At 55.2% G+C, this 20208-nt stretch overlaps 9 protein-coding genes across 9 annotated transcripts; 4 read left to right on the top strand and 5 right to left on the bottom strand.

Moving 5' to 3' along the window:
* Positions 1–493: 493 nt before the first annotated feature.
* C8A04DRAFT_35490 (uncharacterized protein) lies at positions 494–1082 on the bottom strand (the record flags this gene model as incomplete). The annotated part of the gene is made up of 3 exons (XM_062783193.1): positions 494–733; positions 827–980; positions 1024–1082. The coding sequence occupies 3 exons, from the start codon at positions 1080–1082 to the stop codon at positions 494–496; spliced, it is 453 nt and encodes a 150-aa protein (XP_062639297.1).
* A 451-nt stretch (positions 1083–1533) lies between these two features.
* Positions 1534–3614, bottom strand: C8A04DRAFT_26413 (major facilitator superfamily domain-containing protein; the record flags this gene model as incomplete). Its single annotated transcript, XM_062779918.1, has 7 exons — positions 1534–1838; positions 1911–2069; positions 2134–2792; positions 2868–3125; positions 3188–3240; positions 3319–3399; positions 3465–3614. 7 exons carry the CDS (start codon positions 3612–3614, stop codon positions 1534–1536), a joined length of 1665 nt encoding a protein of 554 aa, XP_062639296.1.
* A 501-nt stretch (positions 3615–4115) lies between these two features.
* Positions 4116–5058, top strand: C8A04DRAFT_26412 (uncharacterized protein; the record flags this gene model as incomplete). Its single annotated transcript, XM_062779917.1, has 2 exons — positions 4116–4154; positions 4240–5058. The coding sequence occupies 2 exons, from the start codon at positions 4116–4118 to the stop codon at positions 5056–5058; spliced, it is 858 nt and encodes a 285-aa protein (XP_062639295.1).
* A 394-nt stretch (positions 5059–5452) lies between these two features.
* Positions 5453–6805, top strand: C8A04DRAFT_35487 (Alpha/Beta hydrolase protein; the record flags this gene model as incomplete). Its single annotated transcript, XM_062783192.1, has 6 exons — positions 5453–5606; positions 5749–5809; positions 5884–5936; positions 6034–6152; positions 6226–6533; positions 6586–6805. 6 exons carry the CDS (start codon positions 5453–5455, stop codon positions 6803–6805), a joined length of 915 nt encoding a protein of 304 aa, XP_062639294.1.
* Positions 6806–7262: 457 nt separating this feature from the next.
* C8A04DRAFT_35486 (S-adenosyl-L-methionine-dependent methyltransferase) lies at positions 7263–9046 on the bottom strand (the record flags this gene model as incomplete). The annotated part of the gene is made up of 5 exons (XM_062783191.1): positions 7263–7730; positions 7761–7828; positions 7904–7960; positions 8049–8543; positions 8629–9046. The coding sequence occupies 5 exons, from the start codon at positions 9044–9046 to the stop codon at positions 7263–7265; spliced, it is 1506 nt and encodes a 501-aa protein (XP_062639293.1).
* Positions 9047–9309: 263 nt separating this feature from the next.
* C8A04DRAFT_35485 (FAD binding domain-containing protein) lies at positions 9310–11985 on the top strand (the record flags this gene model as incomplete). Its single annotated transcript, XM_062783190.1, has 8 exons — positions 9310–9360; positions 9401–9599; positions 9684–9740; positions 9834–10282; positions 10546–10780; positions 10840–10906; positions 10977–11305; positions 11354–11985. 8 exons carry the CDS (start codon positions 9310–9312, stop codon positions 11983–11985), a joined length of 2019 nt encoding a protein of 672 aa, XP_062639292.1.
* A 681-nt stretch (positions 11986–12666) lies between these two features.
* C8A04DRAFT_35484 (glycosyltransferase) lies at positions 12667–14196 on the top strand (the record flags this gene model as incomplete). The annotated part of the gene is made up of 3 exons (XM_062783189.1): positions 12667–12807; positions 12865–13707; positions 13795–14196. 3 exons carry the CDS (start codon positions 12667–12669, stop codon positions 14194–14196), a joined length of 1386 nt encoding a protein of 461 aa, XP_062639291.1.
* Positions 14197–14508: 312 nt separating this feature from the next.
* C8A04DRAFT_35483 (squalene epoxidase-domain-containing protein) lies at positions 14509–16116 on the bottom strand (the record flags this gene model as incomplete). Its single annotated transcript, XM_062783188.1, has 1 exon — positions 14509–16116. The coding sequence occupies one exon, from the start codon at positions 16114–16116 to the stop codon at positions 14509–14511; it is 1608 nt and encodes a 535-aa protein (XP_062639290.1).
* A 1307-nt stretch (positions 16117–17423) lies between these two features.
* On the bottom strand, positions 17424–19840 carry C8A04DRAFT_35481 (uncharacterized protein; the record flags this gene model as incomplete). Its single annotated transcript, XM_062783187.1, has 4 exons — positions 17424–18832; positions 18864–19275; positions 19405–19634; positions 19696–19840. The coding sequence occupies 4 exons, from the start codon at positions 19838–19840 to the stop codon at positions 17424–17426; spliced, it is 2196 nt and encodes a 731-aa protein (XP_062639289.1).
* Between the last annotated feature and the right edge of the window lie 368 nt (positions 19841–20208).

Raw genomic sequence — 20208 nt, 5'->3', positions numbered from 1 at the left:
CGGGGAATACCGAATTCCTGGGCGATTTTTCGAATTGAAGAGCGACTGGTGTGGTATTTTGCAACCACATCTTGCAAATCCTGTTCGGTATAAGCCATCTTATATTGACGAAGATATATTCGAAAAATGAGCTTATTTGGCCAAAGATTGACTGAGTTGTAGTAAGTTGAAAATGGGGTGTTGGAAAAGTGGCCGAAAAGTGGGATGGCCGAAATCCAGGGGGGCCGACTTAATTAGGTGTGGCAGTGGAGGTGAGAAGCAGTCAAAACCATCGACAGTCAGCACAGTAAGGAGAACGCGTGGTAAGAGTGGTTGGCAAAAACCGACACTGGCTTTACTTCTAGGCTAAACGTCTGAGAGATAGACACAAACATCCATGCATTTGTTGTTCTCAGTCACTCAGCGCCTCCCACATACATGTTTGAGCCCCTCGCCTTAAATTCAGGCAACCCAGTAATTAGGTAGCCAACTCTCTTCAGGCAGTTGCGGTTAATTAAACCAGTCCCTGCCTCTTCTGCTCCCCACCAAACACCTTCTCAAGATGATCCAAATCCAAGAACGCCTTGGCCTCCACAATCTTGCCATTGGTATCCCAGCGGCAGTGCCACGAGTAGTGCTGGTGGTACGGCGCGCCGCCCCTGGTCTGGACGCCCACCGTCTTCATCTCGACCACGCTCCAGCCCGTCTCCGCGTCCACAATGATCTCACCCGTCTCCAGCTTGTATCCGGGGTCCTCGAGCAGGAGATTGATTTTACCTTTGGGTTGAGACGTCAGCAAGTGCATTTCTCATTCACTTCATTGTTTGCTGTCTCGACATTGATGAACCATGTGAAGGGGGAAAATGAAAAAGGGGAGATCCCACCAGGTTGCGTCGTAGTAGTCCTTCTTGGTGCTCCAGCGTCCGCTGAACCGGCTGTGGCCTGTCACCTCCCAGTCGACATTTTCATTGACATAGTCGAAGAACTTGGCTGTAGTTACCCTTGGGAGGGTCATAGAAGAGCCGGAAAACATCATAGATGTACTTGCGGCCCGGTAGCTTGCCGTTGAGGCTCTTGGGGTCTGGTCCGGTGGCGGTGGCCATGGCTGCACGAGACGTGTGGCGTACGATTGCTTGGGTTTGTGTGTTTGATTGTTGAATTTAACTGCTTAATATGTTATTGCTATTGCAGTTGCGCGCGCTCGTTCTTGCCGGCGCGGCCGATTTACCTACAATTAGCCTTTATTATGCACAACCGGTACGGTGGGGCTGCAGCTACGGACCAACCCGGATCGTGGTCGCGGATCCCCGTCGTGATGCACACCTGGGTCCCGGCCCGGCGTCAGAGACCCGAGTACGCCGGGCAAGCCCCGACTTAGCACACAAGGTTGCCTGCAGTGCGGGAAAAAAGACAATATGTCGCTGCGCCATACCCATCTAACCCTAGCAGCGGACAAAGATGATGGCCACTGACAAGTGCAACTCCACCGATGATGGCGCCTTTTAAACTCCCAAGCACAACCGCTCGATGCTTTTTCGCTACAATGAAAAGTGTCTAGAGACCCCCCACAGCCACGATATTGGCTTTGCCGTGACGGAAAAAGAGGGACACCACGAAGCTAGCCGCAGCGCCGACGTAAACGATGATGAACGCCTTCTGCCACGATGCAACAATGGTGTCGAGGGTAAGGTCACGCATGGCAGGCGACAAACTCTCCAGGAGGTTGTTGGAGGCACCAGCCACAAGCTGCGTGATCTGAAGGCGGGGGAGTTCCAAGGCGGACTCCAAGTTGTTCACGGCCGTGTTGATGAAGACGGCGCCGCTGATGGAGAGGGCAAGTGTCATGCCTCCGAGTTGGGCTGTGGTTTAGGCGGTCAGATATTGTACGTACTAGCTATCGATATGTTCGGCAAGGCAATATGTAAACTTACAGATCAGCATCAGAGCGAGGCCATTGCCCGCTTCGTCGGGAGGGAGAACGGCCTGCACGACAGCAAAGGAGGACTGGGTATAAGCACCAGTACTCCCGCCGAGGAACAGTTCGATGATGTAGAAAATCCCAACCGGCGTTTCACGATCGACGTAGTGAGCTGCCGGTTGTCAGTAAATCTGAAGAGTCTTATTGTTTTCTCTGTGTTTTGCAAAAATGCTTACCCATGAGTGCCGAGGTGACAAGCGCAACCAAGCTCCCACCGATGTAGAGCGGCTTGTACCAACCGTAGCGGGAGAGGTACCACCCACTCAAAGGCATGGCAGTGATGAGGACACAAATGTACGGTAGCAGACGGACGGCCGTGTAGATGGCCGAGTCACCCTGGCTGAACTGGAAGTAAAGCGGAATGTAGTACACAGAGGTGTAGGCAACGGCGGCGACCGAAGCGCATGCGACGAAGAGAAGCACCGGCATCTTCTGGCTAAGCAGATGCACGGGGAACAAGCGCTTCTCCTTGGTGGTCAAGACACAGAGGGACTGCTGGGCACCAAAGGCAATCCAGAGAACGCCCGACACGACAAAGAGGGCGATACTCGCGCCGCTGTTCCAAGCCCAGTCGACGCCGCCGAAGTTGATGCCAATGACAAGAGTCACCATGGCGCCGATGCTGAGGAGAGCGCCGACCCAGTCGAGCATCGCGAGTTTCTGCCACTGTGTCTTGTCGGGCAGGACGGGAGTGGAAGGGATGACCAAGAGGTAGGCGGGCAGGAGGATGGCGCCAAAGAGCAGGTTGATGTAGAAGCCCCAGCGCCAGTTCCATAGCGCAAAGCCGCCGCCGACCACGGGGCCGAGCACCGTGCCGAGACCCCAGACAAGGCCACTATTGTTTTGGGTGCATCTCAGTCAGTCACAAGAGTCGAATCAGGTTGTAGAAATTGGAAACGGCTCGACATACGTATAGCTGAGGTATTGCGGGCGCTCCTTGGAGGTGGTGTGCATCGAAAGCAACGCCAAAAGGCCGTAATAGATGCCGTTACCGCCGGCACCGGCTAAGACACGCCCGACGATCTCGGCCTCGATGGTGGGGGCAGCACCGCATAGGGCGGATGCAGCCAGAAAGATGATGAATGAGACAATGTAAACCCATTTGGGGTTGTAAGTGGCGTAGAGCTTGCCAACCGGGAGGATAATAGCCAGGCCGCCGATCATGAACCTGATTGTATGCGTCAGAAACGGCACTGTCTAGTGGAGAATAAACATCTAACGGAGACTTACCCGACAGACAGCCATGGGAGCTTCTCGATGCCATTGAGATCGTTGACGATAACCTGTGAGATGTAGCTTGGGGTTAGGTGCCGGCCCAGCTAGAGTGAGGGTGGAATTAAGGCCGGTGGAGCGATACGTACGGGAATGATGTTGGCAACGATGGTGTTGTCAAGCGCATAGACGAAAATGGCCGTCAAGGTGCTGACGACGAAGGCAAACCACTAATTATTCGAAGGATTTTATCAGTGTAAGTTGTCTCTGGAAGCGTCCTGGCTAGTGCACGTACGCGGAAGCCGGTCATGGCCCTCTCGGGCTCATCCTGCTTGGGTTCATCTTGCTTGTCGGACTCGGGTTGAACCTGAGCCTTCTCAGCATCGATGGCAGCATCATCGGCTTTGAGCCGGCTGGCAGTGGTTTCGTAGTCGCTGGACTCCATCGAACAGTGGGGTGGGCAAACTAGTATGTAAGCGCCAAGTAAGCGTTGCAGTAGCCGCAAAAAGAGGAAAAGTCGTGTGGAACAAAAAGGAGCGGGCCCGTAAAGACGGGGAAAGTGTAAGTAAGAGAGCGCTGCAGAGATGCCTCAAACCAAAGAAATCGGGGAATTGAGCGTGCTTTGAGGATCGAGTTTCCGTGACAGAAATTGAAGGGCACAAACCAAACCGATGGTCAGAAAGACAGCGGGACAAAGTTTCCCCTGGTCTCGATTTGAAATCAGCAACACTGCAGCAGCAGGCCAACGGGGTAACGTTAGATTGCTGCGTGTAGCCAGTGCGCCTTCCAACAACGAGCACATGGTCCAAACGCAGCAAAAGCAAACAATTGCCAAATCCCAACACATGAAACTGCCCTTTTCAAAGACCGGATCGCCGGATCCGTGGCCTACCGAGTGTGGCAATTCATCGCAGAAAATCCACTGAATCATAAGACACAGATACACATGGCTCAACCGACCCGCGTGGCCGTTGTTACGGGCGTGGTGAGTTCTAATTCCATTTGTTCCATTTTCAATTACACGTAATTACTGTACTTGAGGACCTCACTAACACAAACGCAACCCAAAGAACCGCGGCATTGGCCTGGCCATCCTGCGCAAGCTTGCTTCTGGCTCTACCGGACCCCTTGTAGTCTACGCCAGCACCCGCGCCGGCACGCTCCCCGAAGTCATCATCACGGAGCAGCAGCAGCAGCAGTCCCACCCGGACGTCAAGATCTTACCGGCACAACTCTCCCTCACCGAACCAACCTCCATCGATGCCTTGGCCGCGCGCGTCGCCGAAGAGCAAACCACCGTGGACGTGCTGATCAACAACGCTGGCGTGTACCACTACCGCGAACGCATCAGTAACGCCGACCGCACCGAGACGCTCGAGACGAACTACCGCGGCACGCTGCGCCTGTGCCAGGCGTTCCTCCCGCTGCTCGCGCGCAGCCAGTCCGGCGGGCGCATCGTCAATCTATCCTCGCAGGCTGGCCGGCTACGATGGTTCGCGCCGCAGTTACGCCCGCGGTTTCTCGCGCCGGATCTCGCGTGGGAACAGCTCGACGCGTTGGTGCGTGAGTACGACAGCGCGGCGAACGCGCGGGGCGATGAAGTTCAGACCGGGTGGCCGCCGATGGCGTACGCGGTCAGCAAGGCGGCGCTGAATGCCGGCACGCGCATACTGGCGAGGGAGAACCCGGGCCTGCTCATCAACAGCTGCTGTCCCGGCTGGGTTGCTACGGACCTGGGCGGGCAGGCTGGGCCGCCGCCTAAGACGCCCGAGGAGGGCGCTCGCATCCCGTTGCACCTGGCGTTTGGGGATATTGGCAAGACGAGTGGCCGGTATTGGGCCAATGATTCGACGGCTGGCACGGGCGTGGGTAAGGTGCAGGAGCCGTGATGGGCTGATGGAGAACTTGAGCCTCGTTTCTGTGTTTTTCTTGCTGGGTAACATTCAAGACGCAGATGTCAGGAATAACAAACCAAAGATCGGGCACTGTGCGGGGACAACACGTCCCTTTTGTACTCCGGTCCGTACTCGGGTCCGCCAAGAATAAACGCGAGCAAACTCAGGTCCCCCAAGGAGAATCAGTGATTCGGCGTTAAGGAACATTGGTAACATGTTTGTTGGTTTCAGCCCAAGGTGACAAGTCGCATTACAAATATCAGGCCCGGACTGAGCCTGAGAGTCGGCCAAGCAAGACAGCCGGCGAAAGGTAATTCGTTTTCCCGTGTTGTTGCGATTGTTTCTTGCAGTTGGTCTCCCGAAGCTGCGCTCGGGCCGATAAACGGCCATGTATTTATCGGAAGAGTGGCTCTCGTACGAGCGGAAGCTAGGGTTCCGGCCAGTGATTACCGGCACCGTCGAGGAAATACGTACCGGTTACAATGGGCTCTCCGACACGATTGCTAAGCAGTTGCCGCCGCATGACTCCACGTTGACCGTTCGTACGTCCGTCCCGCTCCATTTTATCTCTCCCTTATCTCTCGGCTCCCTGCATTAATTCTATTGCCGTCGTGCGCATTGGTTGACCTGAGGTTCGGGTATCCCAAATAGACGACCAAACGGTCTCGGCAAACGACCATGAAGTCCCGGTCCGCATTTACACTCCCGGCCAGGCCAGCGAGCGGAAGCTGCCGGTCGGCGTTTAGTAAGTTGTTACCGGGCCGCGGCACGGAGAAATTTCTGGGTTTCCGTCTTTGGCCGTCTAACCAGACTGAATAGTGCACACGGCGGCGGATTCGTAGCAGGGAGTGTCCAGGCCTCGTTTGAAGATTGTAAGCTCATCCTCGTCGGCCGAGAATCCCATTTCCCAGATCGAAAACCACCGACCTCGGTTTCGTTGTATTTCCCGTTCTTAACCAATCCATGCAGACAATTGCCGTTACATTGCCCAAAACACACCCTGCATCATCGTCTCTGTCGACTTCCGCCTCGCCCCTGAACACCCCGTTCCAGCACAAGTCGACGATGTCCTCGCCGGATTTCTATGGGTTCGTCTATTTCACATGTATCCCGCCGCGTTTTTGCCTCCTTGACATGGACTAATTAACTAACCCCCTACAGACCCGCGATAACATAACAACCCTCAACGGCGACCCATCCAAACTCTTCCTAATCGGTGCCTCCGTAGGCGGCGGTCTAGCATTGAGCGTGGCCTTCAAGCTCCTCGAAGCACCGCAAGGCGACCAGCATGCCCAGCTAGCCGGCATCGTCGCGCTAGCGCCCATCACGATGCACCCAGAGCACGTCCTAGCCGAGTTCCTCCCGGACTACACGGCATACGAAGAAAACGCCGAGGGACCGTTGATCAACCGCGCGGCCATGTATGTTTTCAACAGTCTTAACGGGTGTGATGCGCGCAAGGATGATGTGTACGTTTCCCGCGCTGCATCCGTTGTTGAGGGCCGGTAACAACAGTAGTAGCAAGGGCCTGCCGCCTACTTACATCTCGACCTGTGGCGCTGACCCGCTGCGTGACGATGGGACTGTCATTGAGCGCGCGCTGACCCGCCAGGGGGTCCCGTGTCGGCTGAGGAACTATGAGGGTTTGCCGCATTTCTTTTGGATATATCCTGAGATTCCTACGGGGGACACGTTTCGGGAGGATACGGTCGAGGGGGTGAGGTTTGTGTTGGGGGCTTAAGGAATAAATGTCCCCTAGTATTGTCAATAGTATGACAGGTAGCAGTCTTACTTGAGGTGCTTGAATACATGGCTGTTGCTCTTCGGCACATTTCAGCGTATGTTGGATATCTGTTAGTATCTACCCCTAACTCAGTAGCCTCATCTCATTTTTTCCTCGACGCATTGAACGTCACGGATGGTTTGCCGTGGTCCAGGGTCTTTCAGGAGGGTGCAGCTTCAGATTAACAAAACCAACACGGTGGGACAGTCCGATCCGAAGACCACCTAGTTACCACCCAACGTTCGCAGACATACATCGCTTCCCCTCTCGTTTTCTTGGGGCTCTTCCGAATGGCATTGCTCGCGCCGCGTTTGAACTGTAGCTTGTTCCAAGCGAGGGCATAAGTCAAACTTTCGACAACATAACTGCTCTATCTTGCCTTGCTGTCATCGTTGCTTTCTGTCTGCCGCTACAGTCAAATAACAAGCTCCGAATCCGGCAACACAACCTCCACCAACCCAACCTGGCTCCGACATTCCCAAAATCGATTCAACCTCAACCCCGCCCTCTCCACCAACTCCCGAAACTCAGTCGGCTTCCGCTCAATCCCGTTAATAATCGACATGACACACAAATCTCTCGTATGCGAATACCGCGTGAAATACCCACAATTCGCTGGCAACGGCTCCGGGGCCGACGGCAATTCATCACACCCACTCGTAGTGTTCATCACTTGATCACAGATAAGGATACGGCTGCGCGGGCCCATGCCGTCGCGCAGGCCCCGCAGGATGCGCACGCAATAATCGTCGGACCAGTCGTGGATGATGTAGCGGAGCCAGTAGACGTCCGCGTTGCGGATGGGGTTGGGGTCCTCGGAGAAAAAGTCGTGCTCGAGAAACTGGACGCGGTTTTGGGCGAGGGCGGTCGGGTTCTCGCGCGGCTAGAGGTTGGTGCGGCCTTGGTGGAGGACGGGCGCGCGGTCTTGGATGACGAAGTTCAGGTTGGGGTAGAGGTGCGAGAGGTCGAGGGAGAAGCCACCTGTGAGGTGTTAGTGTCTTCTGTTTTAGACTTTGTTTGTCCTGCCAATGACTATGGCTTTGGACGTCGACTTACCCATTCCCCCGCCAACATCCATGACGGTAGCCTTTCCAAGCGAAGCCCACGGAAAATCTGAACATGGTTAGTCAACCCCATGCACAACCGTTCTATCTTCTTCTCTGTTTCTTTCTTTTCTTCAAATCAGGGGCCTCATACTCACCATATAAATGCGCCCGACCAAACACCCCCCCACCCCCAACCATCGCCAGCCCAAACAGTTCCAACTCCGGCCTCGCCACCCGCTCTTGATCATCATTTTCCTCCGCCTCCACCTTCTTCGCTAGCCCCCCAATCTCATCACCAAACCCCCCCGGATACCCGCACAGCCGACCATTCGGCCCATCCGGCCCATCACGACCATCAAGCAACTCCCGAACAGTAGGCTTCTCCTCCAGCCAAGTCCGACGCGGCACGGTGCTCCCGACAGCCTCCTGAAAGGGCGTGACATCAACCGCGTAGGAAGGCCCCTTGACGGGGTGTCGCAGCGTGCGGAGCATGTTGTCCGACGCCGTGTAGACGTCCTGGCCGCCGAGGAGCACGTAGGCACGCAAAGGGTCGTTGCCGACTAGTGCGGAGGTGATGCGGTTGTTGGCAAAGACGTCTTCGCGGGGTTCGGAGAAGAGGTGGATGGAGCAGAGGCAGCGTAGGAGGCGGGCTAGTTATTCGCTCAGGTCAGTTCGCTAGTAAAATAGAGCAATGGAAGAGAAAGACGGAAGAGAAAAAAACAAGAGAAAACTCACACAACTTCTTCCCCTCAACCCCAACCCGCACCGACAACTCCTCAATCCCCATCTCCCCGCGCTCAGCCAAGATATCAGGCACGCGCACAGCAGCAGCCAGGTGCAGCGCGCGGGCCTCAAACTGCTGCAGCGCCACTTCGATGATGCGGCTGGACGGGTCGCTGACCAGTTCGGTGAGCATGCCGGCGGTCGCTAGCAGGGTTCTCTGCGCGTCGAAGAGCGCCTTGGACGGGAGCGTATCTTCTTGATCCTGGTCCTGGTCCTTCTTGGGGGATGTTGTGGCGGCGATGTACTTGGCGACCCATGTCTGGATCAGGCCGCTTAGCTGTAGGAGCTGGAGAGCGGTTGGGTCGAGAGTGCTGGTGCTGCCGTTGGGGGTTGGGCTCGGTTTGCCGTTGGTGGTCTTGGATTCGCCCATGGTTCTGTTCGTGCTTATAAAGCCAAGCAGTAAGTATCAGGTGATTGGGTCAAAAGTAGGATGGAATAAACAGTGTGGGACTAGTTTGGTCCCTAGCAATAATTAGGGGTAAATGGATCTATAACATCATCAACGGAACGTTGAAAGTCCAACCTAGTCCCCGTTCCAACTATATTGGAAGCCAGAAATTGAAATTACCCCCTTCCGACCTGTCATTCCCAACATTTCCAAACTACCTGCCATTTATCTCTCTACACGCCAGTATGGCCACCAAACGCCCTGATTTCACATGGGAAAACGGATACCAAGCGCCCGTCTTGCCCAAAGTGGACGCAACAAGAACCGAATGGCGAGTATGCAGTTCCCGAAGACGACGACGCGAACTCGTATATCCCGGCTCCTTCGGTCGAGCTAGTCACGTCGCCGGCACATAACCACCTCGGAGTCAACGTCATTCGGAGTTGGCCAACGCTGTACGATGGGACAAACAACCCGCACGGGACGCCCGCGTGGCGGCGGCCGAAGTCTCATGTTGATGTGCTGATTGTGGGAGGTATGAATAATTTGTCTCCTTTTCTTCTTTTTGTTTCGAGAAGTTTTAGTAGACGAATGATTAGCTTGCTCACACATTTCACAGCCGGCCCCAGCGGACTCGGCCTCGCAGTTAGCCTATTGCGACAAGGACTTAACTACCGTTCGCATTCTCGGTATGCTATCTCCAGATCCCGTATCTAATACCCATCAATACCACAATCTGGTCTTCTTTTGCGCTGACTGGATTCGACAGACAAAGCAGACGCTCCCCTAGCCGCAGGCTGCGCCGACGGTGTTCAGCCCCGGTTCCTCGAGACAGTAGCAAAATGGGGTCTAGCCGCCGAGATCCAAGAGGAAGGCCCCTTGATTGAGCGCACGGCCATCTACAAGGACGGCGAGAAACTGCTGTTCAACCGGTCGCACCAGTCTGATTCTCGGTATCGAGGCTTGCATGTCATCACCCAGGGCCAGATTGAGCGCGTCTATCTGCGTGATCTGCTTCGACACCAGACTATCGTCGAGCGGAGCTGTTCTCTGGCTGGGTTTGATGTAAGTAATGACCAGACGGGCGAACACCCCGTTCGTGCGACAGTTCACAACCATCGGACGGGCGAGGAGGAGGTCATCCAGGCCAAGTTCCTTGTCGGGTCCGATGGGGCCTCAAGCGGTGTACGGAAGAGTCTCAGGATCCCGTTTGATGGCGTCACGACGGATATCTACTGGGGGATCTTGGACTGTGTTTTTGAATCGGATTACCCTCATGCCTGGGTGTTTGGGTACGTTGAGCCTTGCATTTCTTGTTTGGCCTGTGGCTATGCCAGACAAAGGACACTGATTGACCTCTGACGTTCGCGTACGAAAACAGAATGGTAGTAAGTTCTGAGCACGGCTGTTGCGCCATCATCCCTCGTGAAGATGGATACATTCGGTAAGTTCTGATTCCCACGGTCTGGTGAGGATGTTAGAGAGCTCTGACCCATACTTTTCTGTTGCTCAGGCTGTACACTCAGCTGGATGTGTCGCATACCGGCCCGATCAGCGCTTCAAGACAGGCCAAAGACCCGAACTTTGCCGAGTCAGGAGGGAAGGTCGAGGTCCACTCCATCACGCCCGAGGAGGTCCTCGAGCAGGCCAATAAGATATTCGCTCCATACACGCTGAAATTTGCCGCGCCGCTGAGCTGGTTTGCAATCTGGAGGAGTGAGTAGATGCCATCGGACGCCACAAACATTAATCGAGTTGTGCTGAAACCATGGCAGTCTCGGAACGAGTGGCTCGTACCTACTCGTCGCCCGACATGAGGGTGCATTTGGCCGGAGACGCAGCGTAAGCGATCTACCGCGTAGTCCTTTCTCAGCGCTACATCGCCAGAACTGACACGACAGCTCCGAACTAGCCATGTTCACAGCGTACTGGGCGCTTTCGGGCTAAATGCCTCCATCCTAGACGCTTGCAACCTCGCCTGGAAGCTCGGCCTCGCGGCCAAGGGGCTAGCCAAAACCGAGACGCTTCTTTCCACCTACACGCGCGAGCGGCGGAAGCATGCCACTAGAATCATCCGCGTCTCGGGCGAGTACCTTCGCTTCATCTCCGGCTCCTCGCTCTCCGTACCCGACCTGGACAACCCCGAATCTCTGAACGGCACCAACAGCAGCAAAGGCACCAACGGCACCACCACCACAACAACAACAACAACAAACGGACATCCAGCTACCAATGGCACGGGTGCGGCAGCAGCACCACATGGATGGAGCAAAACAGACCGTTCCAAAGATCTCGACTTCATCGGCCGCTTCTTCAAGACGAACGGGCAATTCCTTCATGGAGTGGACTGCCCCTACGACGAATCCGCCGTCGCCTTGTCTCCCGCCCTACCATCCACCAGCCGTTCGCCACCGATCCAAGTGCGGAGCGGTGTGCGCGCGCCAAACCCAAGGGTGTGTCTCTCGAAGGACCGGACGGGATATCTATACGATGTTTTGTCTGGGGCCGGGCGGTTCCACCTCGTCCTCTTTGCGTCATCTCTGGAAAGCGCCAAGGTACGGCGCCAGCTGGCCAAGTTCGTGGATGGTCTCTCGGACTCCAGGAACGGTTTCTACCATCGGCTTGGCGGGGAAGCTCTGCTGCAAATCGTCCTCGTCATTAAGAAGCTGCCGTTTGAGTTTGATGAGTTTGCTGCTACTGAGACTGGCCGCGACCTTATTGCACCTTTGCTAGAGTTCAAGTCGACCGTGGTGGTTTTTGACGACCGCGCCCCGGATGAGGACGCCCATACCACGTGGGGGGTAAACCACCGCACGGGAGCGTTCGCTGTCATCCGACCTGACTTGTGGGTTGGCACATCGTGTTATCTGAAGGAGACAGACAAACTTGCGGGGCACTTTCAAGGGTTTTTGCATGGATGATTGGGGTGTCGGGTGGTCAGCATAAGTAGTTGTATGAGGGAGGGGAATAATGGAATTGAGTTTTGCAATGCTCCAGGTTTGCATTCTGAGTCGGTCTTTCCAAAATCCAATTGACACGCATTCGACCTGAAACCCAGGTAAGAATAGAGAACGTAAAGTCGAGTAGAACGTTGGGAACTATGTTATTTGATATCCTATTTTATACGGTTCAGATTCTATAACATTCTTGAAAAACCACCCTTCAGTCTCTACTAAGGCTTCGCTTAAGGACAACGGAATCCGAGCATGATGCCAAGATTCCACCCAGTTGCTCTTCCATTAACGGCAAGAGCCAAGATTGGAAGCTTATTACCCGATTAGGCAAGACAATATGCCGGCTCAGACTGACACAGTGTAACGTTATTCAGATGCCAAGAATCCCCCACTCGCCCCCAGATCAACAGGGGTCCACATCCCCGATTGGCCAAAGCTCTCCAGCCTTGCAAGCCACATCTTACGCTGCGTGGCCTCATGACAGCCTTGTGGACTTCCCTCTGACAACGAACTCAAAAGACTTGCGGTTCTCTCGGTTCCGACGGGACAAATGCTGGATCTCGCCTCATGACGCCTCAATCGCCTTCTTGAGGCTTCTGCGATTTGCCTACGGCAGATTCGCTTGTATTTACCTTGTGCGCACGCAACATGGCGGCCAATAACATTGGCGCGGGCGCGGTCGCGGCCCTGGAGCGGCTGGCCTGGTTCGTGTGGGCTACAGCGACAGAGCGGCCGTTTTATTTTCTGTTCGTTTTTGTTGTACCTCTGCTCACAGTAGGAATCTTTGCTGTAGGTAGCCTCAATATCATGCCCTCTCTCCCTACTTACAATATGCTAACTGCTCAGATCTATATCCTCCTCCACCTCATAGCCCCCAAGCCGCGCGCACCCTACCCCTCCGAAAAGACCTACCTGACCACCAGCCTCGATGGCACAACCACCATTCCCCAACCGTTGGCCTGCTGGTACGACCGGTGGCGCGCCGAGGGCAAACTGCAAGAAGAATATGCAACCATCCCCGCGGGGTTCCCCGTGCCCGAACAGCTCGCTATCGAGCCGGCCGAGGTCGAAGTCAGTGTGGTCGTGCCGGCATACAATGAGGAGGCGCGCATTGTGAAGGCGCTTGAGGAGATGGTGGAGTATCTTGACCAGGAGTTTGGTCGGCCGGAGAAAGATACATTGCTGGAGCGGTTAGACCGGTCGTCGAAGCAGCGGGGCAGCAAGACGAAAAACAACAACAAGAAACGGGCCGTCACACCACATCGCCTAGTGTTCAAACCCTCCTCTTCCACCTCCACGCCACGCAACCGCAGTGCCTCCCCGCCAAATTCCGACTTCTCATCCACCTCCTCCACCGCTCAACCAAGCGGGTACGAAATCCTGATCGTCGACGACGGCAGCCGAGACCGCACCGTCGAGGTCGCACTGGCGTTTGCCCGCCGCCACGGGCTGCACGACATCCTCCGTGTGATCAAGCTGGCGCGCAACCGCGGCAAAGGCGGGGCTGTGACCCACGGACTGCGCCATGTACGCGGCCGATACGCGGTGTTTGCCGATGCCGACGGCGCGAGCCGGTTCAGCGACCTCGGCCGGCTGATTGAGGGTTGCGAGGACGTTGTCGACGGGTCAAATCGCGGTGTCGCGATTGGGAGTCGGGCTCATTTGGTGGGGAGTGACGCTGTTGTCAAGGTATGTCTCTTTTTCTCTCTCTCTCATCCTCACCCATGGCCTCTTACAACCATCACTATACGATCATGGATATTAATAATGCACCAGCGCTCCGCAATCCGCAACTTCCTCATGCGCTCCTTCCACGCTCTCCTCACTATCCTCACCCCCCCAGCCACCTCCCGCATCCGCGACACCCAATGCGGCTTCAAGCTCTTCTCACGCGCTGCCCTCCCCCACATCATCCCCTACATGCACGCCGAAGGCTGGATCTTCGACATCGAGATGCTCATGTTGGCTGAGTCGGCACCTGCCACACCTGTGCTGGCGAGCGATGGGTCGGTGATTGGTGCAACAGCGGGGATCAGGGTGGCTGAGGTGCCGGTGCATTGGGAGGAGGTGGCCGGGAGTAAGGTTAGTTTGGTGGGGGATAGTTTGAGGATGGCTGTGGGGTTAGCGGTGTTGAGGGCAAGTTGGATGTTGGGGGTTTATCGGCGGCGGGTGGCGTAGGAGTGCATTTGTACATAGAGGTGTCGATAAATAATAGAAGGGTATTTTTGGACTTGGGAATTATCTCTGAAGTATTTGGCGAGGACGAAACATTCCATTCTCCGTCCATATTACAACCGTGACTGGTATCGGCATGTCACAGTGGTGCTGTAACACACCTAGATCAGGTATTTTACGCCCCAAATTTCATCTTATACCATCTCTCATTACCATTAATTACCAACGTCTATGTATTACCAAGCTTCCACCCCCAAAGCACAGCCACCACATATTAGTATTCTCTATCCGTTATATTCATACCCAACCCATCCATCACCTCAACTCCGCAGCCATCACCGGCAAAAACACCACACACGCCGTCCATAAAATCATGACCGACTGCAGCAACGCCCACGGCAGCTTCAACAACCCAAACACTGACGTTACCCCAAACGGCCCTCCACCAAAACACACATCAATAATATGGAGCCGAATAGCCAGGAACGCCACAGTAAAGAAATGTATCGCTAGCGTCAGCGGCCGCCGGAGCACACCTCCCAACATAGCCACAGGCTCATCGGTCCACCCGTCCTGGAAGTACCGGAAACACCCACGCTGAAGCGCCCGCAACTGCCAGCCGTCGGCCGCGAACAGGCTGTACAGCGCCTGCGCGAGCACGTTGACGATAGCCGTGAGGTCTTTGCGACGCGCGTGAAAGGCGGCCATGGCGGTCCGGATGGCGGCGTGGTCGGCCAGGGACGGGATCTGGGACGGGGCGAGCAGGCGTGCGAGGAGGATGGCGTCGTTCAGGGCGATGGTCATTCCCCCGCCAGTGAGGGGGTGCCGCATGTTGTGGGCGTCACCGAGGACGAGGACGCCGGTGTTGCGGGTTTGTTTGGTGGGCGGTAGCCAGGAGTTGGGCATGCTGCGAGGGATTTTGCCGTCGGCTAGGGCGGCGCGGACGCTGGGTTGGACGTGGGGAGGGAGGGAAGGGAGGACGATGTTTTGGATGAAGCCGCGAGCGCCGCCGGCTTTCGGGGTCGCGGCTGGGTGGTCGGTTGGGATGTCGATCAGCGCGCGGGTCTCGTGGGTGCCGATCTGGTACAGCAGCGAGAGGGACTGGTCCCCGATCACAACGTGGCCATGGTTGGCGGGTGGGAAGGGGCAGTCGATCAGCTCGAGGGCGTAGAACTTGCTGCGCACGACGGGGGTGGTGCCGAGGAGCTCCTTGCGGAAGGTGGACGCGTAGCCGTCGGCGATGATGGTGAGCTGGCCGAAGAAACAGTCGGGCCGTTTCTCGCCCGTTGCTGGGTCCTTGGTGCGTGTCTGCACCCCCAGCACCGCGTCCGTATGCTCGCCGCGGATGGTCGCCGTCACCTCGGTCTCGAACACACTGATGTTAGGGTGCGCCTGGCATGCCTTGCGCAGCTGCATGATGAAGCGGCCGTGGTGGAAGCTCCTCCCTTCGGGCCGCACCGGGGCCGCCCCTTTCCCATTCCCGTTTGTGTGCCCCTTCACATGTCCGTTCGTATACCCGTTTGTCTGTCCATTCGTGTGCTCATCCCCCTCTTGACCCTCCAGCCGCCTCCCAGCACCCACCACGACACTCCCATCCTCCCTCAACGGCGGATACTCAAATGCAATCTCCTCCCCGCGGTAGAGGCAGTGGTACCCATAGCAAGGGATCGAATCGATACCCTCAAGGCAGTGTTCCAGCCCAAGTGTCCGGAGGGCAGCCACACCGCCGGGTTGTAGCAGCTCGCCGACGATGCGGTCGGGCTCGTGCATCCACCGCTCCAGCAGAATCACGCTGCGGCCCTGTTCGGCCAGTGCGTGGGCCGCCGCGCACCCAAACACGCCCGCGCCCACGACGACCACATCAGCTTCGTGGTGGTGATCGCGGCGGAAGCGGTTGCGCGCCGATGGTGAGGTGTCGTCCATGCTGTGGAGGGTATCTAAACTGAATAAGGGGCTGTGTGGAATTCGATACGTTCGGAAAGTACGTACAACCGAAGTCAATCCGGTTCTGGTTCTCGCCAATCGGTGCGGTCGATCGAATATGTCGTGGAATGGCGTGTTCTCGTCTCAAAGGCAGTAAGTCGTGAAGGACCCCGTTTCGCAACTAGGAGAGAAGGAAAAAGAAAAAGGATCAACCGTCGCTAAAGAAGACCGGTTCACTCCTCGCCGCCAATCGCAATGCAATGGAAAAGAAATCGTCAAGCCCTCCCGAGCCAAACAAAGCCGGGTGCTCCGGGGATATGGATTACGCGTCTCGTTCTTTAGCGACGACGCAAGCAAGTCTACAGATTCCTTGGGAAACAATCGTATGATCTGGTCTCGAAATTATTCCACAGATTGGAACGGACAACTGAGTAGGCCAATCAGAATTGATCAAGAACCATCAAAGTGGGCCATGCCCCTGATGGTCTGAAGTCCCACGCTCGGACCACCAGGACATTGAACTTAGCATGTGCTAATCCTGCAAAAACAAAGAAAAAACGAGGACCTCTTGAGCGGCACCGCACCGGTCGCTTTTAATACCCTCTTACACGATATTTCTTTCACATACGACCATACGCGCTAGAAAATACGGGATCCCGTCCGCTCTCCCCTAGTCAAACTGGCGACGGCCGGATCAGTACTCAGGTCGGTGACGACTGGGGAATCCCCGGTGTTGTATGTTTTTCCTTTTTCCTTTTGCCTCTGTAATTGATCTTGCTCTTTTTTGTCTGGTTTCTTTTCTCGCCCCAATTGCCTCAACCGCCACTCTCTTCCGTCGTAGGTCGTTCAAGATACGATCTTAAACCAGCGGGCTTACTGATGTTGACGAGTAATTACAAATGCATGTAACGGAACGAACTTCCAAGACGATGCCATTCTTGCGAGTGTCCATGAGAACATTGTTGAAGAAGTGGGCAAGGGGACAGTGGAAGGGCAACGAAGAAAGGGGAGAAAGCTGCTAATAGGACGGGGAATGAAAGTCGAAGGGGGCCCCGGCGGGCGCGGAATCCCTTCAGCCAGTGTCGAGCGCTCCCTCGGTGAGATGTTTTGTTTTAGGCATAATTAAGGCCGGCGTATTCATCACTGTGATACGGTTCCAATTAACGATACCTATTTGCCGAGTACTAGTAAACTCCCGCTTAAGGTTTGGGCCAAAACGAATGCAGGAGTGGACGGAAGTTTGGGGGGAAAAAAGTCGACGCTGAAGGCTTGTTTGTAATGACCTAGCTAAGCAACACTCAGCAACGTTAGCTCTCCGCCAACGCTGTACGTGCTTTCTCAAGAACATTCCGCATGCGCATATACAATCCTTCATCCTTTCTTTTCCACCTTCCACCGCCCGGAAATACCGTCCTTCGCAACTCATTCACGCAAGGAAACAACGGCCAGTCATACTCTGTGACAAACCGCTCCGCAGTCTCTTCGAATACTCCATCAGATAAAATGCCCTCCTTCAACATCGTTAGCTCCCCCGTATCCATGTAATTCCACCTGTCAAATTCGGCAACGACCTTTGCGTTGCCTGGGCCGTTGTAGTGGATACATATCCAGAACAAAATCCAGAAGAAGGACTCAAGGTCATGCATAAACGAGTGCTGTTCGCCACGAAGGGCTCCAATCGCCATAAAAGCTCTCGTTCCGGCCTTTCGTTTTGTCTCGGGTGTACCGTCTGGGTCCTCCCGGACAGCCAGGTCAAGATCAATCAGGAACGCATCCCAAGAAGGGTTTTCGTCGACATGTTCGTTGATCAGAAGATTATTGATCGAGATATCCCGGTGGAGGATACCTGCCTTGTGTAGAGATTCATGCCCACCAATGCAGCCTTGGAGGGCGGCAAGTAGCGCCGATGGGGAGCTTGCCTTGTAAATGGGCTTTCCGCAATCGCGGAGAATAATTCGTGTGTGTGTCCGATTTGATCGCATACTGCTGTTAGCTTTCGTGGGAGAGGCTAAACAGGATCGCTTGTTGGGCGGCAGAGCGGTGGTGTTTGTTTGGGTAAATAATCGCTTAAGGCCAATGGTGTTGGTAGGGCCTTCCCGTGACGCACCGGGTACACTAACTTCTAACAACACCTCCGAGCTTGCTAAGGGATCCTTAGTCGGCTCCAGAACGTCCAGACCCCGTCGGACGTTGTGTTGGATATCGTCAATTTCGCCGCGGGCAAACACAGTCTCGCGGTGGTAGTACCGTACGACGTTAACGACACCTTTATCCGCCGCTTCCTTCAAGAGCTTGCCCTCTTCGTCGCGCTCCACATCCTGCCAGGCATCCTTGATCACGAACCGGGTCTTTGGTTCTCCTTCGCGATGTCCCATCCAACAAGTCGTTCCTCGGCCGGCGATACAACGCACCCGTTTCATCAGTTTATCAAGAATAAGCCGTTCCGCCTGGCCATTACGTTGGATGGTAAGAGCTCGTTGGCCGTCCGATATGGTGGGGATCGTTGGGTCAAAGCCAAGTTGTTCATCGTCCATCCAGAGTAATCCCAGTACCGTTGAGACAAACTGTAAACCATCTTTGTTGATGTCAAAACTTTCCGATGCGATACCCCCAAGGCGGTCAAATTCCCATATCCGCATCAGCGACCCGCGAAGGGTAAATCCTACGATGAATCGACGGCCGTCCTGGGCAGCGAGCACCTCTTTGACATACCTCCCTAAATCGAGCCATGTTTGAGGCCTTATCACTGGAAGGGTTGCTCTTGATTTCTCCAGGTATAAGAATCCGTGACCAATGGCACTTGGAGTCCCCTCCCGCCTTAGGGTTATCCACAAAGCCAACATCTAGTTTACGTTCCGCAGTAGACCCCTGGATCTGCTTGTTTGGCCGGGCCAACGGCCGACGATACATCGCTGACGAATTGCGGTTTGCTGCCGCGCCTAATCTCGCCAGCCTTTCGCTCAAGGCTGCAAACCAGCTTAAAACATTACCCGGATCTGCATCACTCGGCCACCCGACCCACCCTTCAGTGAAGAGGGGGTTGCTACCTTCCATACACTTGGAAAAAACGGCCTTGGAAGCTGCTTCGAGCCCTGTCACACCTCCAAAGAATGATTGGCGAAATCGAGGTATGTCGACATGAATCGGGCCAAGCTCGTGCTCAAGAATGTTGTCCAAATATTAGCGATCTTCGGAAGAGTCCGGAAAGCTGCTGGTGTGTTGCAGCCACGGGGTCTGTTGGATGGAGGAAGAGCCTGTCCGCCGAGGAAGCGGGGCGAATTCGTTCACGGCATCATATATCCGGCGCCAGACGAGCGCATCGTCCAACTCCTCGGCGAGGGCGTCTTTGAGAAGAGGTTTGAGGCCATCAAAATCGAAGCCGTCGGCTTCTATCAGGGAGAGCTCGAGACGGAAAAGGTCGATCTGGAGGGTGCCGCGGCCTGTGGTGGAAGGCAGCAGGTCGGCAGTGGGTAGCTTTTGTGCCGCCCACAGAAAAGAGTAAATGAGTGTGTTGAGATCTATAAGACGGATCAGCATACGACATCTCATGGAGGTATCGAGCCAAGCAAATTAGCAAACCTTGGTCGTGGATTTGATCAAATGACTCCGGCGTGAAGGGAAGGCACCTGTCATTGCACACCAATGCATATGAATTCCGGAATGCCTCAGGGCCGTTACCAATCGGGTTTTGCCCGATGAGTTCCGATTGCGCTTGGTCTTCCATGACGGTTCTCATCCAAATTGGCGGGCGGACAATGGACGCAAACGGAAGCGTGTTGGGTGCGTGTTGCTTGCGCGTCCAGGTCTCGCGTTATCACGTGAAAATGCAAATTCGACAGAGCTTAACCAATCGGGTAGGATAATTACAGCATTTAACGGGCATGAAACAGTTCATCAAATCAGAATACAATTTTCCTATGGGTTTGGTTATGGCATCCTTCGTGACATTTATTTAGGGATAGAAGGGGAGCCCTATCGGTGGGTTTTCTGCATATCTAGCAAAAGCGCCAAAAACATACAACACCGGGGATTCCCCAGTCGTCACCGACCTGAGTACTGATCCGGCCGTCGCCAGTTTGACTAGGGGAGAGC

This window comes from Dichotomopilus funicola (genome assembly GCF_033296635.1).
Source record: "Dichotomopilus funicola strain CBS 141.50 unplaced genomic scaffold C8A04scaffold_12, whole genome shotgun sequence".
NCBI lineage: Eukaryota > Fungi > Ascomycota > Sordariomycetes > Sordariales > Chaetomiaceae > Dichotomopilus > Dichotomopilus funicola.
This window is presented reverse-complemented; position numbering and strand designations above follow the sequence as displayed.